Source organism: Phyllobates terribilis, unplaced genomic scaffold, assembly GCF_046119375.1.
Source record: "Phyllobates terribilis strain yellow unplaced genomic scaffold, ASM4611937v1 Scaffold_11__3_contigs__length_659146591, whole genome shotgun sequence".
NCBI classification, from domain to species: Eukaryota; Metazoa; Chordata; class Amphibia; order Anura; family Dendrobatidae; genus Phyllobates; species Phyllobates terribilis.
Window position 1 is genome coordinate 258,267,677 of NW_027362771.1, and position 21,094 is coordinate 258,288,770.

General features: G+C 41.8%; 1 protein-coding gene across 1 annotated transcript in view; it reads left to right on the forward strand.

Moving 5' to 3' along the window:
* The first annotated feature begins 428 nt into the window (after window positions 1-428).
* Window positions 429-21,094, forward strand: part of NAMPT (nicotinamide phosphoribosyltransferase) — a 44,871-nt gene continuing 24,205 nt past the window's right edge. The window contains exons 1-3 of the mRNA XM_073652225.1: window positions 429-623; window positions 18,145-18,301; window positions 20,873-20,976. Coding sequence (XP_073508326.1) covers window positions 570-623; window positions 18,145-18,301; window positions 20,873-20,976 — 315 coding nt within the window. The 5' untranslated portion in view covers window positions 429-569. The remainder of the gene's footprint in view (window positions 624-18,144; window positions 18,302-20,872; window positions 20,977-21,094) is intronic.

Sequence of the window (21,094 nt, forward strand, 5' to 3'; positions counted from 1 at the left end):
ACAGAGGCTGGACAGACATCTGTCTGAGATGATCTAGTGAATCCTGCTTTGAGCAGGGGGTTGGACCTGATGACCCAGGAGGTCCCTTCCAACTCTACCATTCTATGATTCTATGAGTCAGTGCATAGGTTGGGAGACATTCCTATAACCAGCGCCCTTTCCAGGAAACCGGTCGCAGTGCCTCAGACACCAGGACGTGGGTAAGGGCGCATCTAACTATGGTTTCTCTTCCTCATGCCGGAATAACTCGCCCTTTCCACAAAACCGAAACTGACAGCAGCAGGCAGCGCTCTGGGGGCGGGGCTGGCACACGTGCTGGGGGCGGATCCGGTGCCCAGAGTTGTCCAATGAGCGCAGAGCCCGGCTGCCGATATGACGTCGTAGTTCATCACACACTGAGCTGCCCCGAGAGTGAAAAGGTTTGGGAGGCGGCCCCGCCCAGTAACGTCACTGCTCCGGCCACGCCCCCTGGCCTGGCACTGGGAAAGGTATAGAAGAACGGCGAGCGGCGCGGTTCAGTATTGTTCACCGAGCAGTCGCGGAGCGCGTTGTCAGTCACCGGTGTGGCCATGGAGTGTGGGGAACCGGAGTTCAATATCCTGCTGGCCACCGATTCCTATAAGGTGAGAGCTGTGGGCTGGGGGGATGCTGCGCCGTGCCAGGGCACTCACCTCCAGTGTAGCGGGTGCAGGGGGCTCATGGCCTCCTCGCATCCTGTACTGACGGCGTGCAGCTCCTCAGTGGCAGGCAGGGGCATGTGGTGTGAAGGTCAGCAGTGCTCGGCTGCCACAGCGTGCTCCCTGGCCGTGCCCTGGTACTTGTAGTTCTGCAGGGCTGGGTGGTGGACACTTGCTGTGTCTGGTGGAGTTCCCCTCCTAGAAGTGACTGGCAGACATTGTGTAAAGCCCCTGGCTGCAGATTGCACAACAGCCCATCATGCAGGAGTTGCTGGGCTTCTCTTGTGATGGCTGTCTGCAGCCTCCACTACATGTGGTCCGGATCCTGCCCAGTAGGAGTAGTAGTCATTTGGTGGAAGCCCCAGGCGCTCAATTGTGAGGTCCTCAGTAAAATTCCGCTGTCCCTTTATACAATGAGTGCTGTCACTTGCCTGCAGAACGCCCTTAGGTTCTGTTCACACCTGCCTGTGTCCTGGCTTCTTTTTTACACCAGATGACAGGCGTTGTGCTTTTTGTTTTCACTCCAGGACCAGCCCCGTACAACTGCCGGGAATGATCCCATAGAAATTTATGGGGCCCTTTCTGGAATCTTGTTTCTTCTACCTGTTCACCTTCACGCCTGAGATGTGGAGGAAAAGAAGCCGATAGCCAGATATGAGACTAAGGACTAGAGCTGGACTGTAGGGACCAATGAGACCAATAATCAGGAACTAGTGTTCATCTTATAATGCTTGGTCCTGGTTATCAGCCTAATGACCCCAAAAATAAGGAAACCACTTGTTCGCTGGGTGAAATTAATTTTAGGCTTACTTTAAAAAAAATAATCTTTCTCTGCAGGACATTATCCTGTGTAAACCGTAACATGCTGCTGAGAACATGATATTCTATCTGCACTGATTCATTGTACTGTGTGCACAGAAATGTGATCGGCCAGTCTAAACGGACCATTCAGCCACTGCCAATGGGCGGTCGTTTAAAGGGGTATTCCCATCTCCCAGATACTATCCTAATATGTAGTAGGTGTAGTAGTAATAATAATAGCAAATGCCTCCAATTAGAAATGCAGTATAGTTCTTCTGATTCGCTACATCACTTACTCCATATGCAGGACACTGCAGTAGCTTAGGTATCCATGATTACTACCACTCATAGTGACAGTTAGCTAGTTGCCAGTGTTTGTAAACATGGATGCCTAAGCTACTGCAGTGTCCTGCACATGGGGTGAGTGATGTCGCGAATCAGAAGAACTCTACTACATTTCTAATTGGAGGTATTTGCTAATATTATTATTATTATTACTACACCTGCTGCATAGTGGGAGGGGATCTTAGAGATGGGAATATCCCTTTAACAGCCACAATGGGTCAGGATAAATGGGCTCTTAGGGTATCTTTACATGTCCTCATCATGTGATATCCAGATTTGCTGTGGCCTGATAGGCTTTCAGTTTGGGTTTGATCCAGAATTAACAGTTTGTACATGTATTGTAAATTGCAGAAGTGTGAAACTAGCCAGATGTGTTGATCATGCTGACTGCACAGACCGCAATACCCATCCTGACCACTGGGTCATCGGACTTGAACTAATGGCATCATATATGTCTATGGTACTGTAAGTCAGGAGCCCTGCGATTGGGATGAGTATCCTGATCCAAGCATAGATTGTATAATACATGTGTAAATTCAGCCTTATAATGGGTCAGACCCTTTTTTTTTTTTTTTTTTTTTGTACCATGTAACCTGGATTTGATGCAAATTTCGTTGCAGAACCATAGAATCAAGTCTGATACGTAAGTGAACCATTTTGGGGGGCTAGTTGATGACTGGCTAATAAACTTTGTGTTGTGTAGTGCCTGATCTGTGTAACACATCCATGCAGGACTATGAAACATACGGGTCCAGTTACAATATCCAGTGTCACACTCTGTAGTCATAGGTGTATTCAGGTGGTGGGTATGGGAGGAGGATGGCTCACTGATCCTGAGAGCAGACAATGGCCCTTAATGGGGTCCCATAGCCCTTCCGAATTGGGTGGGTTTCTAACAGGGCTGTGGAGTTTGAGTCGGTGTCCATTTTGGTGGAGTTGGAGTCGGTATAAAATAGACCGACTCCAACTCCTAAAATATATAATAAATTGGGTACAGTAGTTTGTAGGGAATATTTTTTTCACAAGAATTTGGTAAAGTTATGAAATGTCCTATTCCTGATCTAAGGGTCTAGACTTTTAGCTGAGATGAATCTGTGCTACAGTAAATTTATCACTTAAACATGAGCCATGTATGAGGGAGTCGTGGAGTCGTGAAGTCGGTGTCATGGAAATTGAGGAGTCGGAGGTTTGGCTTACCGACTCCACAGCCCTGGTTTCTAAAATACTTACAATTTATAAAAGAGAAGGAAAAATTATCACCAGCCGCCTATTATGGTCTATAGTGTGGCCTTCTTGTAAGAAGGCATAACCCCATCCCGTGCCCAGTGTGATGAAGCACCGCAGCTAGTGCTGCAGAGGATATTTCCCTGTATAATAATAGCATATACACAAGGAAGCCGCTTTCCCCTTGTCTGTTTATAGCCGTGCAATGTCATGTAGTCTGTGGAGTCTAGTACAGGGCAAAGTGCTTCCCCAAGGTCAGTGTTAGAATAGCAGTTATGGCTCCCAGGGAGCAGCGCTGCCTGCACACAGGACATGCTTCATGTGCTAAATCCGTCCCCTCATCCGTGTTATGTACCAATATAGTATTTCTCCCCTCCCTGTGAAGTGTCACAATGATTTTTTTTCTCACAGTTTCATGTCCTTGGGCATGTACGCTGCTGTATAAACAGGTGACTGTTTGCCTTATGTGATCCCGCTTGATGTGTATATTTTTCATTTGAGCTGGGGGAGGGTTAGTTGGGTCAGAGTATGCCACTGATGCCAGCATGCAGCCACTTGTATTGTGATCTATTGGACTTGGCTCTGGTTTGTGTATATTGCACACATGATTTTTATTTTTTTTTTAACACCACATTTTCCCTCACCTATGGCTTTGTACACCCTCCAAATCATCCAGAGCTGTATTATGGTCTGGCACGAGTGTATGGCAGCACATTAAGGCCCTGTGACTTTGCATTAGAGTTGGCTAGGCAGCGTGCACATGGCGCAGCACATAATGCTACTGCCACAGGGAAAGTATGGAAGACATGTCTGCTATTCTCACAGGTTCCTGTGGCCAGACCCCTCTGATCAGCTCATGCTTACTTCTCTATATAGGACTGCTCCAAGGGTGCACTCATCCTATAGATTTTTGGTTTGTGCCCCAATCTATACTATTTGAGCTGAGTTAAAGAAGCACTCCTCCTCCCATCAGTTTTTATCCTCTTAATATATTGCAGTCATCATATTATATAGCACTGTGTACTTACAATTGCTCACTTTGCCTTTCTACCCAGGGTAAATGGGCTGCACAGAAAAAAAATTGAATATGACGGGCTGCGTTCTTTGTGGGCGAAGACAGCTTTTTCAGTGATACCATTACTTTTCCATGTGACTCTTTGAGCAGCAATTTTTTATTTTTTTTATTTTTTTTTTGTAATGGTGTTCACCTGGTACAGGTATTTCACTTAAATTTTTACATAAACAGCCTTTTTAGTGGCCAAATATTATTCCATTATTTTTTTCATTCTCTATTTTCTATATATATATATATATATATATATATATATATATATATATATATATATATATATATATATATATATATATATATATATATATATATATATATATATATATATATATATATATATAATTTTTTTTTTTTACAACCCCCTCCCTCAGCTCACTCATAGTAATTCTGACCCTCATCCTCTCGCAATGTCTATAATTCTGTAAAAATGTCCCAAATCCTGTAATGATGATTCCTGTCCTGTAACAGGGTCCCCTGTCCTGTGATGCCCCTTCTTGTAACAATGCCCCCCATTCTGTTGCTCTCTACATGCGCACACACAAAAAAATTATTTTCGTCTGACCTCACTCCTTCGTCGAACAGCGTCCTTTTTCCTCCTCTTCCACAGCATGGTCGCCAAGCAATGACTTCATGCGCGGCCGCACCAGGACGCCGATGTCAGCTGCTGGCCTCTGATTGGCCGGTGGCTGGTATTACGGTTTCGGAGAGTTGGTCTCTGCGCCACAATACATTTCAATTGAATGTGTGTCTGAGGATGCACATTCAGTTGAAAAGGAAATGCTGATGTCGGCGCGTCTCCAGCTCGGTGGGCACAAGAGATGCACAGTGGAGCCTTAGGGGGCACATGCGGCCTGTGGGCCATATATTTGAGAACCCTGTTCTAAGCTTACATATAGCAACAGGAGGTCACTTTTCCCCATTTGAGTCATTTTTCTTCTTCAACTCCTGACCCAGCTGCTCTGCACCTCCCCCTGCCAGGGACTTTGCAGACAGTAGAATTGTAGTTCTAATGATGACTGCTGCAGGGAGAGACTTCTTGTTTCTACATAGAGCTTTGAAGTATTCAGCTAGTCTGTTTTCAATCAAATTTTTGAGGGGCGTACTTCAAGTACATAGCATTTCTGAACAACATTTCAAGGGGTTTTCTAGGCCAACTATATTAAAGACCTAATACTAAGATATTTATCAACATCGTATTGATGAGGGTTCAACACCCTTAACCCATAGCGATGAGCTGTTATCAGCTCTTGCTGCCGCCAACTATATAAACTGTGAACAGAACCAGGACACAGCAGCTCCATACACTGTGTAGTAGTTGTTCTCTGGTACTGTAGCTCATAGAACCCCATCAGTCCTAAAGGGATCTGTCAGCTGGTTTCTGCTATGTAATCTGAGATCAGCATGATGTAGGGCAGAGAGTGTGATTCCAGTGATGTCACGTTTTCAACAGCTTGCTGTAATCTTAAATACAATCAGTATTTTATCATCAGGTGATTATCACTGCAGGACTAGGTATTGCATGCCAAGCAGTCCAGCTAATCTGTGTAACCCTACCCCGATTGGCAGCTTGCTGCCAATGTACAGTGTACACAGAAAGCTGCCAATGTGGTGTGTGTGGTAATGCACAGCTCGGCACTCTGGGCACTGCTACGTCTACCGAAAAACGGGGATTTTCTCAAAACTGCACCCAGTAAGTGCTATATTGCTGGCTCTGTGCCTTTACATCAGTTGTTGTCCGTTTACACAGCTAACAGATTTCCTTTTCAGATTGGAATCCCCCTTCATAAAACCTGCAGCACTTTCAAATCACAAAGCTATTGGATACAAGTGTCACAAGCTCTTACTAAGTGCTTAGTTGTTACTGTGCCATGCTTGTACACTGCTCAAAAAAATAAAGGGAACACTCAAATAACACCTCCTAGATCTGAATGAATGAAATATTCTCATTGAATACTTTGTTCTGTACAAAGTTGATTTTTGTGTGCTTTTGTTGTCAGCACATTCATCAATAGAAATCAAATTTATTAACCAATGGAGGCCTGGATTTCTAGTCATCCCCAAAATTAGTGGAAAAACACACTACAGGCTGATCCAACTTTGATGTAATGTCCTTAAAACAAGTCAAAATGAGGCTCAGTATTGTTTGTGGCCTCCACGTGCCTGTATGACCTCCCTACAACGCCTGGGCATGCTCCTCATGAGGTTGTGGATGGTTCCTGTGAAGAACCTGGAGGGTTAATAAACTTCTTGAAGGTGGTTTTGAGGGGTGCAGTTTTTAGAATGGTGTCACTTTTGGGCTTTTTCTGTCACATGGGCCCCTCAGTCAATGTGATTTAGAAAAAAAAAGCTTTGCAAATTTTGTTGGAAAAATGAGAAATCGCTGGTCAACTTTGAACCCTTCAAACTGCCTAACGAAAAAAAAAAATGTTTAAAAAATTCTGCAGATGTAAAGTAGACTTGTTAAATGCTATTTATTATTTTGTGTGATATAACTATCTGATTTCAGGGCATAAATATTTTAAGCTTGAAAATTTTCACTTTTTTTTTTGTCAATTTTTTTTATATAATTTGCAGATATTTATGGAAATATCAACCAAATTTTACCACTATCATGACGTACAATATGTAATGAAAAAACTTTCTCCGAATCAGTGGGATCTGTTGAAGCGTTCCAGACTAATTACTTCATAAAGTAACAGTGGTCAGAATTGTAAAAATTGCCTGTCACTGAGGGGTTAATGCACTAAGTTGGATGGTGTAAATGCAGATTAGAGGGATCTAGTCATCTGTTGCCTACTGCACAAACTGTGGGCAGCATGAATCAGAGCCCGGCTGCACGATTACAGCCAAATATATTTTTATCTGAAATGCTCCAGCGTTCTAGAGAAAATATGCTTTAAGGATCCAGTGACCCTGGATGGTAGACTAATTGGGCGCTGGCCCCGGTCACCTCTTCCCAGCACTGCTGCAGGTGACTGACAGGTCTTCCTCTCGTGTGTACAGAGGGAGAACCTGTAGCATCTCTGGGAAGAGCCGGAGTTGAACTGGTCGTGTTTATTGGCCATGATTCTCCCCTACCGATCTTTTAAAGTTTATTTTCTATGATATCCGTTTATGGAAAAATATACCTGGCTGCAATCGTACAGCTAGGATCTGATTCATGCTTGGGCAGCATGAATCGGATTACAGGTTTCCTTTAAGTCATAATGGCAACATTTCAGGAAAGAGAAATTATTATATTAGACCTCACTGTAAGGCTATGTTCACACTAGGCGCTTTTTTTAGCGTTTTTTTTTTTCTGCAGGGAAGCTGTGTCAAAAACGCAGGTTTTGGTGCGTTTTTCAGGATCCCAAAGTTTAGCTTTGCTTCCACCACAGAAGCATGAACACAGGTTACTAATGCATGACATATGTGAAACCATATTCACCAGAATTTCAAATGTAACAGTGGAGGGAGTTGAATTGTTCAGGAATAGTTTTTCTAAGACCCTGCCAGTGCATTGAGTTTGTAGGACACTATTTATTTTCACACTATGGTCTGCCATTGAATTGCTCAGGCATTGTTCAATTTCACACCTCCATATGGGCCACAGGTATTGTTCAATCTCACACCTGGCTCAGCCAATGTTTAAACTGCACACATTGCTAATTTAATTACGCTGTTCTAATCCAAACTATCTCAGGTGACCAAGACAAGATGGTAAAGTCACAAAAATAAATGAGTTTCACACTCTGTGCTACCTTTTTTTTTTTTTTTTTTTTTGTTTCTCCACTAAAAACACAGCAAAACCTGATGGCTATGTTCATACTAGGCGTTTTTTTTTACCACCCATTACTTCCAGTGGGTGAGAAAACGCTAAAAGAAGTGACATGCTATATTCTGGAAAGAGAAAAAAACCATGCAAAGCACAAAATGCTGATCAAACAAAAACCAAGCTGTGTGCATGAGATTTTTTGAAATCCCATAGACTTTGCTGGTACTGTACCTTTTCATATTGTTTTTTCACCCGAGCCGAGGATTTGCTGGCTTCTTCATGGGTGAGCTGGATCCTACTCTCATTTATATCATTCTACCTGGGAGAGGTGTTATTAATCCTCCGCTAATGGGAAAATGTCGGAGGGAGAGATTTGTCCAGCAGTTTGGAGCCATACTGGGTGCATTGCTGGTAGCTGGCTGGCTTGCAATGGGGATGATTGGGATGTTAAAAAGTCTAATATTGTAGTTCTTGTATTAAAGTACAAAGAAATTTTATGACCATAAATTACCACCAAGCCATTGTACCAAATGGAATGGGTTAATAAGATGCCATTGTGTGAATGCTGAAGGTGAGTCTGTTCTTCAGACCCTCCCTTCTGTGTGTCATTGACTTCTCCCTGGCTGCTCCGCACTACCAGTCTCCTCCAATTCTCCTGGGCATGCACCGTGTACTTCCAGGTATTAAGCCGGGCAGAGTATACCTCTCTTCACTGTTCGTGCCCGTGATGCATATATGGCATCTTAATGAACAATTCCCTCATGTCTCCTTTTCTGCTTTTTATCCTTTATAGTAGGAAGAAAAGGACGTGTGCGGAGAAAGATGCAGGACACTGCACACAAGCCTCCTGCATTATAACATTAATTATATAGATATTTCTGTTTGACAAAAAAAAAATAGATTCCTAGATATTTCAGTTTAGCAGCCAATTTCTCCCAGATAATCAAGTCTGGGGTGCACAGAGGTTCATCAAGGAAGCAGGAGTCAAGCACGATCCAGCTGATGTGATTGCTAGCTGTGGGATTTTGGTGCAGATCTTTGCCTATGGGAAAACAGCTGTGTACAAGAACCACAAAAAAAATGCTATCCTCCCTTCCCTGGGGTTTAGGCAGCTTTCATGACTGCCTTGGGACTGTTAAACTATTGCCCACTCTTGGGTGTGGTGGTGGAGGAATACAAGTCTACCTACAAGAAGTCAAACTTTGAATGGGTGGGTTTTTAATAAACTCTCCAGCATCATAGTAAACAAATATACAGTTACTTAAAAATTGCAACCTTGACCTTACTAAACCACCCCCATGTTTTTCTTGGGTTGCCCTGGTGTAATAAATTACTGTTACCACATATGCATCCTATTCATATTGGCAGGCTGCCCCGGATACCACCTTCTCTTTTTTTTTTTTTTTTTTTTTTTTTTTTTTTTGGGTTCTGCTTTTTACATCATTACCCCATTTTCATTGCTGCCCTTTTTTCTCTGCTGTTCCTGTCTTTAGTGTCGCCTTAAAGGGAACCTGATTCATGGTGCATAAACCGTGGTCAGCCGAAATCTGAGTTGGACTCCGTGATCAGAGAAAAACAGTTTGAGGAGCTGTGAAAACCTGAATGTTTTAGAAAAATAACTACCTGGCTGCAATCCTACAACCAGGCTCTGATTCCTGCTACCTCTTGGTTTGGGCAGCATCAATCGACTATTCCTTTTTACTATTTCTGATTTTTAATGTCATGTTTTACTGGTTAACCACAAAAATTGTATTGGTGCTATCAAGTTTACCTTCGTTTGGACCAGGGCTGTGGAGTCAGAGCAGGTGTCCATTTCGGTGGAGTCGGTATAAAATGGACAGACTCCGAGTCCTGAAATAAAAATATATATATATAATATTAGTACAATGCAGTATGTGCTGTACATTTTGTCATAAGGATTTGGGAAAGTTATGAAATGTCCTAATAAATGCCTGTTCTCTTCCCGATCTAAGGATTTCGGCTTTTTGATGAGATGAATCTGTGCTGCACTTTATGTAGACGCTCAGTAGTGAGGTAGAGCTGTGGAGTTGGAGTCAGGGAAATTGAGGAGTCGGTGGTTTGGCTTACAGACTCCACAGCCCTGGTTTGGACATTTTTTGTTCTATCTGATAACCATTTCCTATGAATCATTGCTATCCATTTATGTCAAAATAATGGCACTGACTCCTGAACTAATGAAATGGAAGATACTTAAAAGCATACCTAAACTTCAGATATCCTTAAAGTGTATTGTTAAATTTTAGAATGAACTGTTTTGTGTACATTAGAAATAACCATTTTCCTGACCAACATAGAGATGTATTCCAATGTATAGCAGACATAGAGATGAAGAGATCTGGTTCCCCTAGCTCTCGTTTAGTTGAGCATATGCTAAATAGTCCGTCATTATCTGTATGACTGGCTTTTGTTGTGTGTGTTTGTTTTTCTTTTTGCATCTACATGACATTTGTCTTTTTAAATCAACAATTTTAATAAAGAATAAAAAGCCAAATACAATTTTCCTGATTATAATGGATCTGTAAAAAATAAACGGGTGCCATTCAGATGGTCACCCATATGTGATCCGACTTTTATGACAGGCCATCAATATCGGCTGATCGTGGGGGTGCGACACCTTGCACCTCTGCTATTCGGCAGCCGGAAGTTCTCAGATGCTGCCGGAGCACAGCAGCTCCGTCAAGGCTGTAGTGGTCCTGACTGCCAACTACAGATTCTTTCCTTCGCTGAATAAGGGGTGGAATTGCATACAGTATCCAGCTGCGGCCACTATAGAAATGATGGCGCTACTGTGCTCTGTTGACAGCTGATTGTCAGGGGTGTCGGGTGATTGCACCTCCCATAGGTCATCAATAAAAAATAAAAAGTCGCCAACCTCTTTAATCAATGTGCAATTAAAAGTGAGACCAATACATATGAATGCTAAAAAGTGACATTTTGGGATAGGATGTTTCTATTCCGTGACCACTTCAGAGTGAAAGCGGCTGAATTCAGGGGGCTAGGACTACCACTAACAGTGATTATCTTTAATGTATTGAAATTAAAACTAGACTTAAAGGGTTCTCTGGAATAATGATATATTGCTGGTCTATCTGCGGGATAGGTCTTTTAATGAGATCAGTGGGGTCTAACACCCAGCACCTCCCGCTGACTGGCCATTATCTGCTCCGGCAGTGGTCAGAATGAAGCTAGGCACGGAGGGAAACGCTGAAGCTCTGTACATTAGTGGCTGCTTTTTCTCCACTTCACTTCAATGGGAGATAAATGGCAGTGTGTGGCAGCGGCCACTAAACCGTGCTCGGAGAAGTGCCGTTCCTCCCTCTACATCGCTTAGATTTGGCTGCTGCCAAAGTGGAGAACATCTGATAATTGGGGGTGTCGGGTGTTGGATCCCCTCCAATCTCGTATTGATGACGTATGTACAGAACACTGGACCGCACCTCTTCAAACTGTAATGATTTTCCAGAAAATGGGCAGAATGCAATGAAAAAGTGAAAATGAAATATATATTCATAAGACCCACCACAAGAGCCTGGTGATAATTGGCTCAATACTGCACCCTTCCTGTAATCTGCTGCAGATCTGGGGGATTTACAGGTCTCCTGTGAAAGCATGTGATTTTAGAGACCAGAAACTGAAAGTGCATGAAGAACGGGGAACGGCGTGTGCAAGACTTCTTCATTCCTGAGAACAGTTTCCATTTTTAGCATTGCACATAGTGATCATTCCTACCTGATTTAATGCTTATAGTAGTTTTTCTGCTGACTCATGGGAAAAACTCAGACAATGGCTATGTGCCTTAACACATTTCCAAATAACATGTTCCAGTGTGCAGAACATTTTCTACAGAACACTTTTTAGTGAGTGCTTTTGACCTTTTGTGACCTCTACTGCTCACTTTAAAGAATTGCTATTTGTAGTGGCTGTAAAATGGGAACCACAAATATACCAGTACTTTAAACTCTTAATAAATTATCAATAAATTTGTCAGCAAATTAACTGAAATGACAAGTAGAATTTTTTTTTTTTTTTTTTTTTTTTAATTTGGCACCAAATTTCGTGTTTCCACAGACTGATAACTTTTCTGTAAAAGGTTGCAAACTTGGAAAACTGACTATTATTCTTCCCTATCACTGTTTAATATATTAAATAACTAAACATATAAAGAAGATTTGACAGGCCAAATTGAAGTCTGTATTTGATTATGAGAACGGACTGTGATTTCCAGACCTGCACTCCACAGCATCCTGGGATCTATGCGGCTGTAGAGTTGTGATAAGAAGTCCATGGTGAATCCTGAAGTCTAGACCTGTTTGACCATGATTGGAGAACCTGTCTCCAGATTTTACCAATAAACTACTGCCACCACCTTTTTAATGACTTTTACAGTAGTCTAGCAAGATGTAGATAAGTTCCACACCCTCTTTGCATATCCCAAAAAAATACCTCTTATCCGCACTGTCTGGTCTGATTGGTGTTCCTGGTCATACTTCAGCACCTTTTCTTGCAATCGCCATCCTCTTGCTTGCTTCATGTTGATGTGTCCTACGTCATCTACAAAGTGTACCCAATTGCACTCCTGCCAAGGGCAGAGCAAAGTACTGTAATGTGCATGCATCCACTTTACTTTGGGTTCCTCCCCACTCTTTTTTTGCCTCTTCCTGTACATGTGCATGACATGCTCTGCCCTCTGCACAAGAGCACGAATGGGGACTCTCTGTGAATGGCGTAGGATGTGTCATCCACATGGGGCTGGAGGACAGCAACTGCGAGGAGAGAAAGAACAGCGACACCCATTGGACCGGACCGTTCCGTATGGGAGGGGTAATAAAATGTATTTTATGGGGCTATGTGGAGGGCGTGTGGGAACTATATACAGCTTGCTACACTGCTGTAAAAGAGGCATTAAAGGTGTTGATTGTAGTTTATATTGGGAAAACCTCGTGATGGGTTATCTTGAAGATGGACTTCAGACATCAATATATGATCATATACTCTGTTTGTCTTAGGACCATTTTGGGCATAAACTCTGTTTGCCTAAACCTATTTAGTACTGATGCAAATTGATATAGAGAGCCCCGTTGATTGATTGGGTCTGTCTGGTTTTCATTTGGTGTCTTTGTTTGGAAAATTTCTGTGTGCTGCACTTTTTATTCTGTTCTAAAAACTGATGTGTAACGGAATCCGTAAGGACTCCATAAATCATTCTTCTGCTTCTCTTTGCATCAGTTAGCAAACGGATTCATTTTGGGAATAAACTTTGTTCGGTGTGAACACTTACCAATAAAATAACAATTTTGGGACCCGTGTTCTTACAAGTCTACATTTTGCCATTCCTTTAGAGGGGTATTCCCATCTTCTATATCCAATCGCAATATGTAGTAGGAGTAATTAATAATAATAATAATAATATTATTATTGTTAGCAGCAAATGCTTACAATTAGCGAATCAGAAAAAACTATACATTTGTCTTTCATCATGTGCAGGCATTGCAGGACCTTAATTATCCATGGTTACGACCATTGATATAGTGACAGTTAGCTAGTTGCTAGTGGTCGTAACCATGGATACCTAAGGTCCTGCAATGCCTGCACATGAGCAAAGAGACATAGCGAATCAGAAACTATACTATATTTCTAATTGGAGGTATTTGCTAATATTATTTATTACACCTACTACATATTTGGATAGGATCTTGGAGATGGGAATACCCTTTTAATTACTCTTAAAGGGAATCTCTAACCAGGTTTTTGCTATCCCATATGAGAGCAGAATAATGTAGGGGCAGAGACCCTGATTACAGCGATGTGTCACTTGCTGAGCTGCTTGCTGTCATTTTGACTAGTGTTGAGCGCGTATGTTTCATTAACTCTTTAGTATTTTGGTGTGCTTGGCTTTTTTTTTTTTTTTTTTTTTTATACTGTCGCCGCGGCTGCAAGTGTCATGGCCGTTAGGAAGCTGTGACACATGCAGAGATTGCTTTTTCGACAGGCTAACTCTGCGTGTCACAGCTGTCTAACAGCTGTGACCCTTCCAGCCGCGGCGACAGTAAAAAAAAAAAAGCCAAGCACGCCAAAATACTCAACAAGCACCCGAGCGTGCTCGCCAAAAGAGTTAATGAAACATACTCGCTCAACACTAATTTTGACATTTTCTCTGCTGCAGATCTAGCAGTTATCTGGCTGTTGAGTTCTGTATAACCCCGCCCACATCAGACAGCTTTCTGCTACAGTGTACATAGAAAGCTGCCAATCAGTGGTGGGGGGCGTAGTTGTACAGAATTAATTTAAAATGGAGGACTACATGGCAGCAGGCTTACTAGTCCATTGGGTAGTTTAAATAAAATCCCTTTCAATAGCAGGAGATTATCACTAAGTAGCCCAGTAAGTGACACATCACTGGAATCTGGGTCGCTGTTTCTACATCATGTTGATCTCAGATTAGGTGGCATAAACCTGGTGAGATTCCCTTTTTAAACCTTTTATAAATGAATTGACAGCTGGGTGTTACCATTCCCCTTTTAAGCGGTCTGATACTGGCAACGTACATATGGATACAGCTCCAACTGATAACACTCAGTTGTCAATTATTTAATAGGTGCCCCAGACTTGATAATTCATGGGTTATTCATCTGTGTTGACAATCCTAAAACTATCTCAATTCGAAATATAGACTGATCAGCAGCCGATCGTCAACCAATTGAAGAAGGGCATGGGTGCCTTTCTTGAAAAGTATAATATTACAGGTTATAAATACTAAATTCCTTGATAGAGCGTTGATCCAGGGAACTAGTCTGATTGTCGTATGGAGTCGGGAAGGAATTTTTTTTCCCAATGTGGAGCTTAGTGTTTGCCACATGGTTTTTTTTTGCCTTCCTCTGGATCAACATGTTAGGCTATGGGTTGAACTAGATGGACTTAGTCTTCCTTCAACCTTAAAACTATGTTGCCAGTCAAAGAAAATGTGATTCATTAGACCAGACCACCTTCTTCCATTGCGTCTTCGTCCAGTTCTAACGATCAAGTAAGCATTGTAGGCGCTTTCAGCAATGAACAGGGTCAATATTGATCAGAGTATCTATCTGCACCTGTGCAGCCACATATACAGCAAATATTAAAGGGGTTGTCAAATTAAAGTTATTACCAATCTTTAGGATAGGTGATAACTTGCTGATCAGTGAGTGTCAGAGAATGAATGAGCAGCGGTTGAGCATGCGCACTGTCACTCCTTTCTAATGGGGATAAAAGATCCCTGTTGTGCAGGTCTGGGCGGTTGGAGACAGGATAGGCGATAACTCGTTTTCACTGGACAAACCCTTAACAGGGTTTTTTTGTTTGTTTGTTTGTTTTTTTAAGCACAGTAACTTTGCTGTAGGATCAGACCAAACTTGCTATCCTTTGTTCATTGACTCCATCAGTGAGCCTTGGGAGACTAAGACCATATCCAATTTTTGTTTTATTTTGCCTACTAACCACTGCATACTGGGATCGCCCCACAAGACCTGCCATTTTAGAGATGTTCTGATTTTGGTCATCTAGCCATCAAAATTTGGTACTTGTCAAAGTCCCTCAAATGCTTACGCAGATTCATTGCTTACAAACAACATTCACTTTAAGAACTGAGTGTTCGTTTGCTGCCCAATTTATCCTTTGAAAGATGTGTATTTGCCCCCTTTTGTTCCTGCACAAAATCCTAAACTAAAGTAAAATCCATTACCTTTTGTAAAAATTTGACTTTCATCCCAACCAAACATGTGGGCGTTTCGGGTTAGTACACCCTTGTTCACAAGCTTGTTACTGCGTTGCAGGCCATCATGCAGTTGATTTATGAAGTGACAGTGGTGGTCGGTCACTGGCATTCTGTCTGGAAGGAGATGGACATCCATATTTTACATTCTTCTTGAATTGCTTTTTTCCTTGGGATTAATATATTAGACAGGACAGGACAAGGCCAAACTTCCTTTGCAGCTCCACCCTTGTGGATGTTTTTCACCTCGCTCATGAATGGGTAGGCATGAGAACTTTCTGACAACTTAAGCTTTTAAACCAACATACTATTGGAAATTGCTGACTTAAACTTCCATACGTTTTGCATGAATGAAACTTCTATCTAGTCATTACGTGAAGTGGCTGAACGTGCATGTGTGTTTTTTCAGTACATTAGTTGTAAATGTTGATCTGCTTTGTAGCTGGGTAGTGTTGAGAGTATTCCACAACCGATAAAGCTGCCAGCTTCTACCCACCAGTAATACATTGGTGTAATGCTGTTTATGGTAACTGCATATCCTTGTGATATATCAAAGCACAGTTGGTATCCTAGTGTATAGTTAGTCTTTATGGTGGAATAAAGATGGATGTAATGAAGTATATCAATCTGTTACTTATTAATTTGCCATTTAACTGGTTAATGCAGTATGTTTTGTCAAGTCTTGCTAAGTAAGTCTGCTGGACTGTAGTGATGGCCTCAAGTTCAGGATCTGGAGTTGGGCTACTTGCACGCCTGCTGCACGCTAATATTTACTGACATTTATTGATATTGACTTCAGTTCCATCTGACAGGGAAAACAAACTTGCTCATTGAAAGCCCCTTTTAAAAGGAACCTGACAGCTGATTCACGCTGCCCAATCCATGTAACTAACAAAGTAGCACTCTGCAACGCCAATTATGCAAACATGAAAGAGATGAAATTTTAAATTGCATTGCTGCTGTAGAAAATAGAAATAACTGAGAAATCTTAGCGCATAAATTGGCCAATTCATGTGTACCTGGTAGCCACGGTAAGGCGTTTCTCGATACCAGGAACCTACCAATGTGTATTCTCTTGAGACTAAATTCTGCATGTGTATGTAAAGGTAAGATCCTGCTGTAATTAAAACCGCCTGTGGCCTAGAGGTGGAGTTCTCAGTCACGGGCAATATGTATCAGGCAATGGCTGTACGATCTCAGCCAGGCATGTTCGACTCTGAAACGCTGCAGCCGCCAAGGTCTGAACCGCAATGGAGTCTTGTCAGACAGAAGAGTCCCCGGCAGCTTCTCCCTGCCTGCTGATGGTGACTGATAAGCCTCTGCCTATACGTGCACATAGGCTCAATCCAAGGCGGCGAGAAGCTGCCGGGGACGGGACAGTCTGTATGTTTATTTCTGAAACGCAGCAGCATTTCAGACAAGGCTGTGGAGTTAGTAAGCCAAACCTCCTACTCCTCAATTTCCCTGACTTCCGACTCCACAGCTCTGCCTCACAACTGAGCGTCTACATAAAGTGCAGCACAGATTCATCTCAACTAAAAGCAAAGATCCTTAGATCAGGAATAGAACAGACATTTATAGGACATTTCATAACTTTGCCAAATTATTCTGAAAACTTTTACGGCATATACTGCATTGTACTACTGTATCCAATGTATTCTATATTTTAGGAGTCTGAGTCTGTTCGTTTTACACCGACTCAAGACTCCGCAGCCCTGGTTCCAGAGTCAACTACCAGGCTGAGATCGTACAGCCAGTGCCTGATGCATGCTGCCAGACCTGTGAGTAGCATGTATGGGCTATCAGGTCCTCTTCAAGCATTCTGTATCATTGCAATGCAAATTGCTTGAAAACTCTGGCGATTTTCATCCATATTGTCATCAGTCTGTCAGTATTTTAGGCTTGTGTGACATCCGTATTTATACATAAACATCATGATCAAAAATTTCTTGTTTTAATGGCAATGTATTGATAAAAATAGGATGCCATACCATATAGGATCTAATATACCGTATGTGTACAGATTATAACTTTGAACAGCCCTATTGCATTACATAGACTAGTGTGTACTCGGACAGCACATCCATATAACTCGCTCGCCTTCACACATCTGTGTGAGTGTTACCATACAAGAGTAAGGGACCTCTTTCCCTCACCCCGCCCCACTCTTCCTTCAGGTGTCAGTCTACCTGCTTCGGTGTTTTTGTTTTTCTTAACCATTCATTCTTAACAAAGTATCAGTTAAAAACAGCTAAAACTCAGATGGAACTGTGAAGACCTAGTTTGTTCTTCAGATTGTCGTTCGTTTTACGTTGGATCCCCATAGACTTTAATGGCCAAGTCGGAAACTACAAAACGGATGTGAATAGGACATGCGATGAGTCTAAGTGCTGTCCAAAGCAAAAAGCGACAGAATGACTAAAAATAAAAATAGTATCCTGAGCAAAATATAATCTTTATTAAAATTGTTTCTTTGCATTTACTTATTATTTTATTATTTTTTAAGGTTACACATTATAGACAATATCCACCAAACACGAGCAAGGTATATTCATACTTTGAGTGTCGCGAAAAGAAGACCGAAAACTCCAAGTTTAGGAAGGTGAAATATGAAGAAACAGTATTTTACGGATTGCAGTACATTTTAAAGAAGTATCTAAAAGGTACAGATGCTGATTAAAAATTTTATCCTGCAACATTTTATTTTTTAAATGCTATGAAACATAGAATTCCGCTAAGCATCATTTAAAGTCTTTAACGTGTGTGTGTGGTCTGTTCATTGTCTTACAGTACACACTAAGGCATATATATTATATCTATTGGTAAACGGAATATTGCCACCACGTGACACGCTAAGGCATTTGTACAAGTGCATCTCACTAAATTAGAATATCATCAAAAAGTGAATTCATTTCAGTTCTTCAATACAAAAAGTGAAACTCGTATATTATATAGAGTCATTACAAACAGAGTGATCTATTTCAAGTGTTTATTTCTGTTAATGTTAATGATTATGGCTTACAGCCAATGAAGACACAGCCTCCCCATGTCCAGCAACAGTGCCCCACAGCCTCCCCATGTCCAGCCAGACATCCCATACACATGAGAAAAAACAAACACCAGATTCACCTCGCTCTCGTTCCCCCGGCGCTGGGCCTCTGCTCCTGGCTGTCTCCAGTGCACTGACGTGATGAAATTACGTCATCGTGTCAGCTGCTTCACACGCTGATTGGCGGAGGAAGGGCCAGAGGCCTCTCCCGTACCAATGCAGTCAGCGGCACAGTGCAGAAGGTGACAGGGTCAGGCAGTGGTGACAGCGGGTGGGTGGGTATCATGCGTTCCGAGGGCCACTGTTTCAGCCCTTTGTCTGTCTTGGTCTGCGAGCCGGACTGGAATAGCCAGACTCTTCCCAGGTCTGCTGTAGAGGACTCTTTGGCTGACACTCACCAGCCAGGAAGGGTGGAAGGGTTGATGAAGAATAACGCTGCGCCACCCACTCCTCGGTGTAACAGAGCGTCTCCTGCTACACATTCGGCGCCCACATAGAAGCGCTGTTGTGACGAGGCACCAAGTGCGTGGGGGGGAGGGGGTGAGAGGGAGAAGGAAGCCATCTCATCCATACTCACTCCACTTTGCCCTGTTGCATTCACTGTACATATTGAAGCATTAAGAACTCTGCCCTTAAGTGGATGCATTTGCTGTTACGTTTACCATCCTGGGACAGGCTATACATTGGCATGCAAAAGTTTTCCTTTTTGTAATTTTTAAAATGTAAAAGGTAAAAATATATATTTTTTGCCTAAAATACAAAGGAAATGTGTCATCTTTAACTATAGGCCTTTTAGAGATCATTTCACTTTCAACTTGCTTAACTGTTCACAATAACAGTAATTTTGACCAGACTTCTACGTGCCACTGAAGACTAGTGTTGCTTAATAAATGATGGCCAGCCTGGAATTAAGATATGGACAAACACCCGCCCTAACAAGTGCTGCCAGGATTGCTTAATATTGTAATTGGCCTCCTATTCTTCACAAACAAATGACTGATTTAAACAAATATCTATTTCTACAGTAAAACATCATTGCCAAGAAATAGAGAAGGCTTACCACACCCATAGTATGGGAATATTAGCCAATACTTACAAAACAGACCTTGGTATGAGAAGTGCAGCAGATATTGCAGACTGTAAAAACAGATGTACACTTTGCTCATCTGGAAGCGATGAGGGGGATATATTGCACCTACTTGGTGAATCAATCAGCTGGAGTGCATATTCACTTTCCTAAATTATGGAAAGACAAGGATTCAGTGCTACGATCATAGAGCTACTGATTCAGTGAATGGGAAGAAGTTCTCTATAAAGTATGTGAATACTGGCCATACCTACTACACACAGCAGCGACTAAATGCAGATAAATATTAGGTTTCAGCTTGACAGCTTTGAGGCTAAAGGTCCCCATACACCTTAGATTAAAGCCACCTGACTCTGCTGATAATTTAAAGGGGTTGTCCAGTCTTATGATGAAAGTCCTCAGTCATTCTGTGACTACAGACTTCTGAACGAATATAGCATGTGCACCCACGCTGTTGGGATTCTCCGATGTTACCAGTGAGAGCTGGCAGTCACGTGATCACCAGTATGCAATTTCCATAAATGCAGTTGTGTGCCAACTAGTTGTGTATGGCCTTGCTCAATACCAGTAAATTGAATGAGACTGAGCACGTCTAGTCAGTATGTGACTGAAACTTTGCAAATCGTCTATTTCTGGTCACATTACTTTCATCAGAGGACCCCTTTTAATGTGTATGGGGGGCCACATGACTCTCTTTAGTACATTGTATTTCCAGCTTCACTGAACCAATTGTGGAGAGTTTGATAACTATCAAAAAATAGAAATACAATATATCCCTTTTATATTGATCCCCTTATACTTTTATATTTTTATATACTTTATTAAGAAAAAGAAAATTTTATATATATATATATATCTCCTTGAAGATGCATTCTTACGACTAACGATTGAATAATTTCTTTGACTTTTGTGGTAGTACGCCTACTATAGGTTATCTATCTCACTACATCATAAAATTACTTCTGACAGACAATAGTTATTTTATTTTCAGACCGATACATAAAAACAGTCAATCAAATGGATAGAAAAGTGAGCCTAATATTGGAAGAGTTACTTGTAATTTTCTTCTTACCAGATTTCCATTTCTCTTTGCAACAGGAAAAGTGGTCACCAAAGAAAAAATTCAGGAAGCCAAAGAGGTATATAGAGAGCACTTTCAGGATGATGTTTTTAATGAGACTGGGTGGAATTACATCCTTGAGGTAAGACATGGTAATATCCTTCTAGTTTAATTAGAAAAGTTATGAGATGCTAGCTTCACAGGACTCCTCTGACAACTTGATTTAATTACCATAAACCAGTTGCAAAATAATACCGATT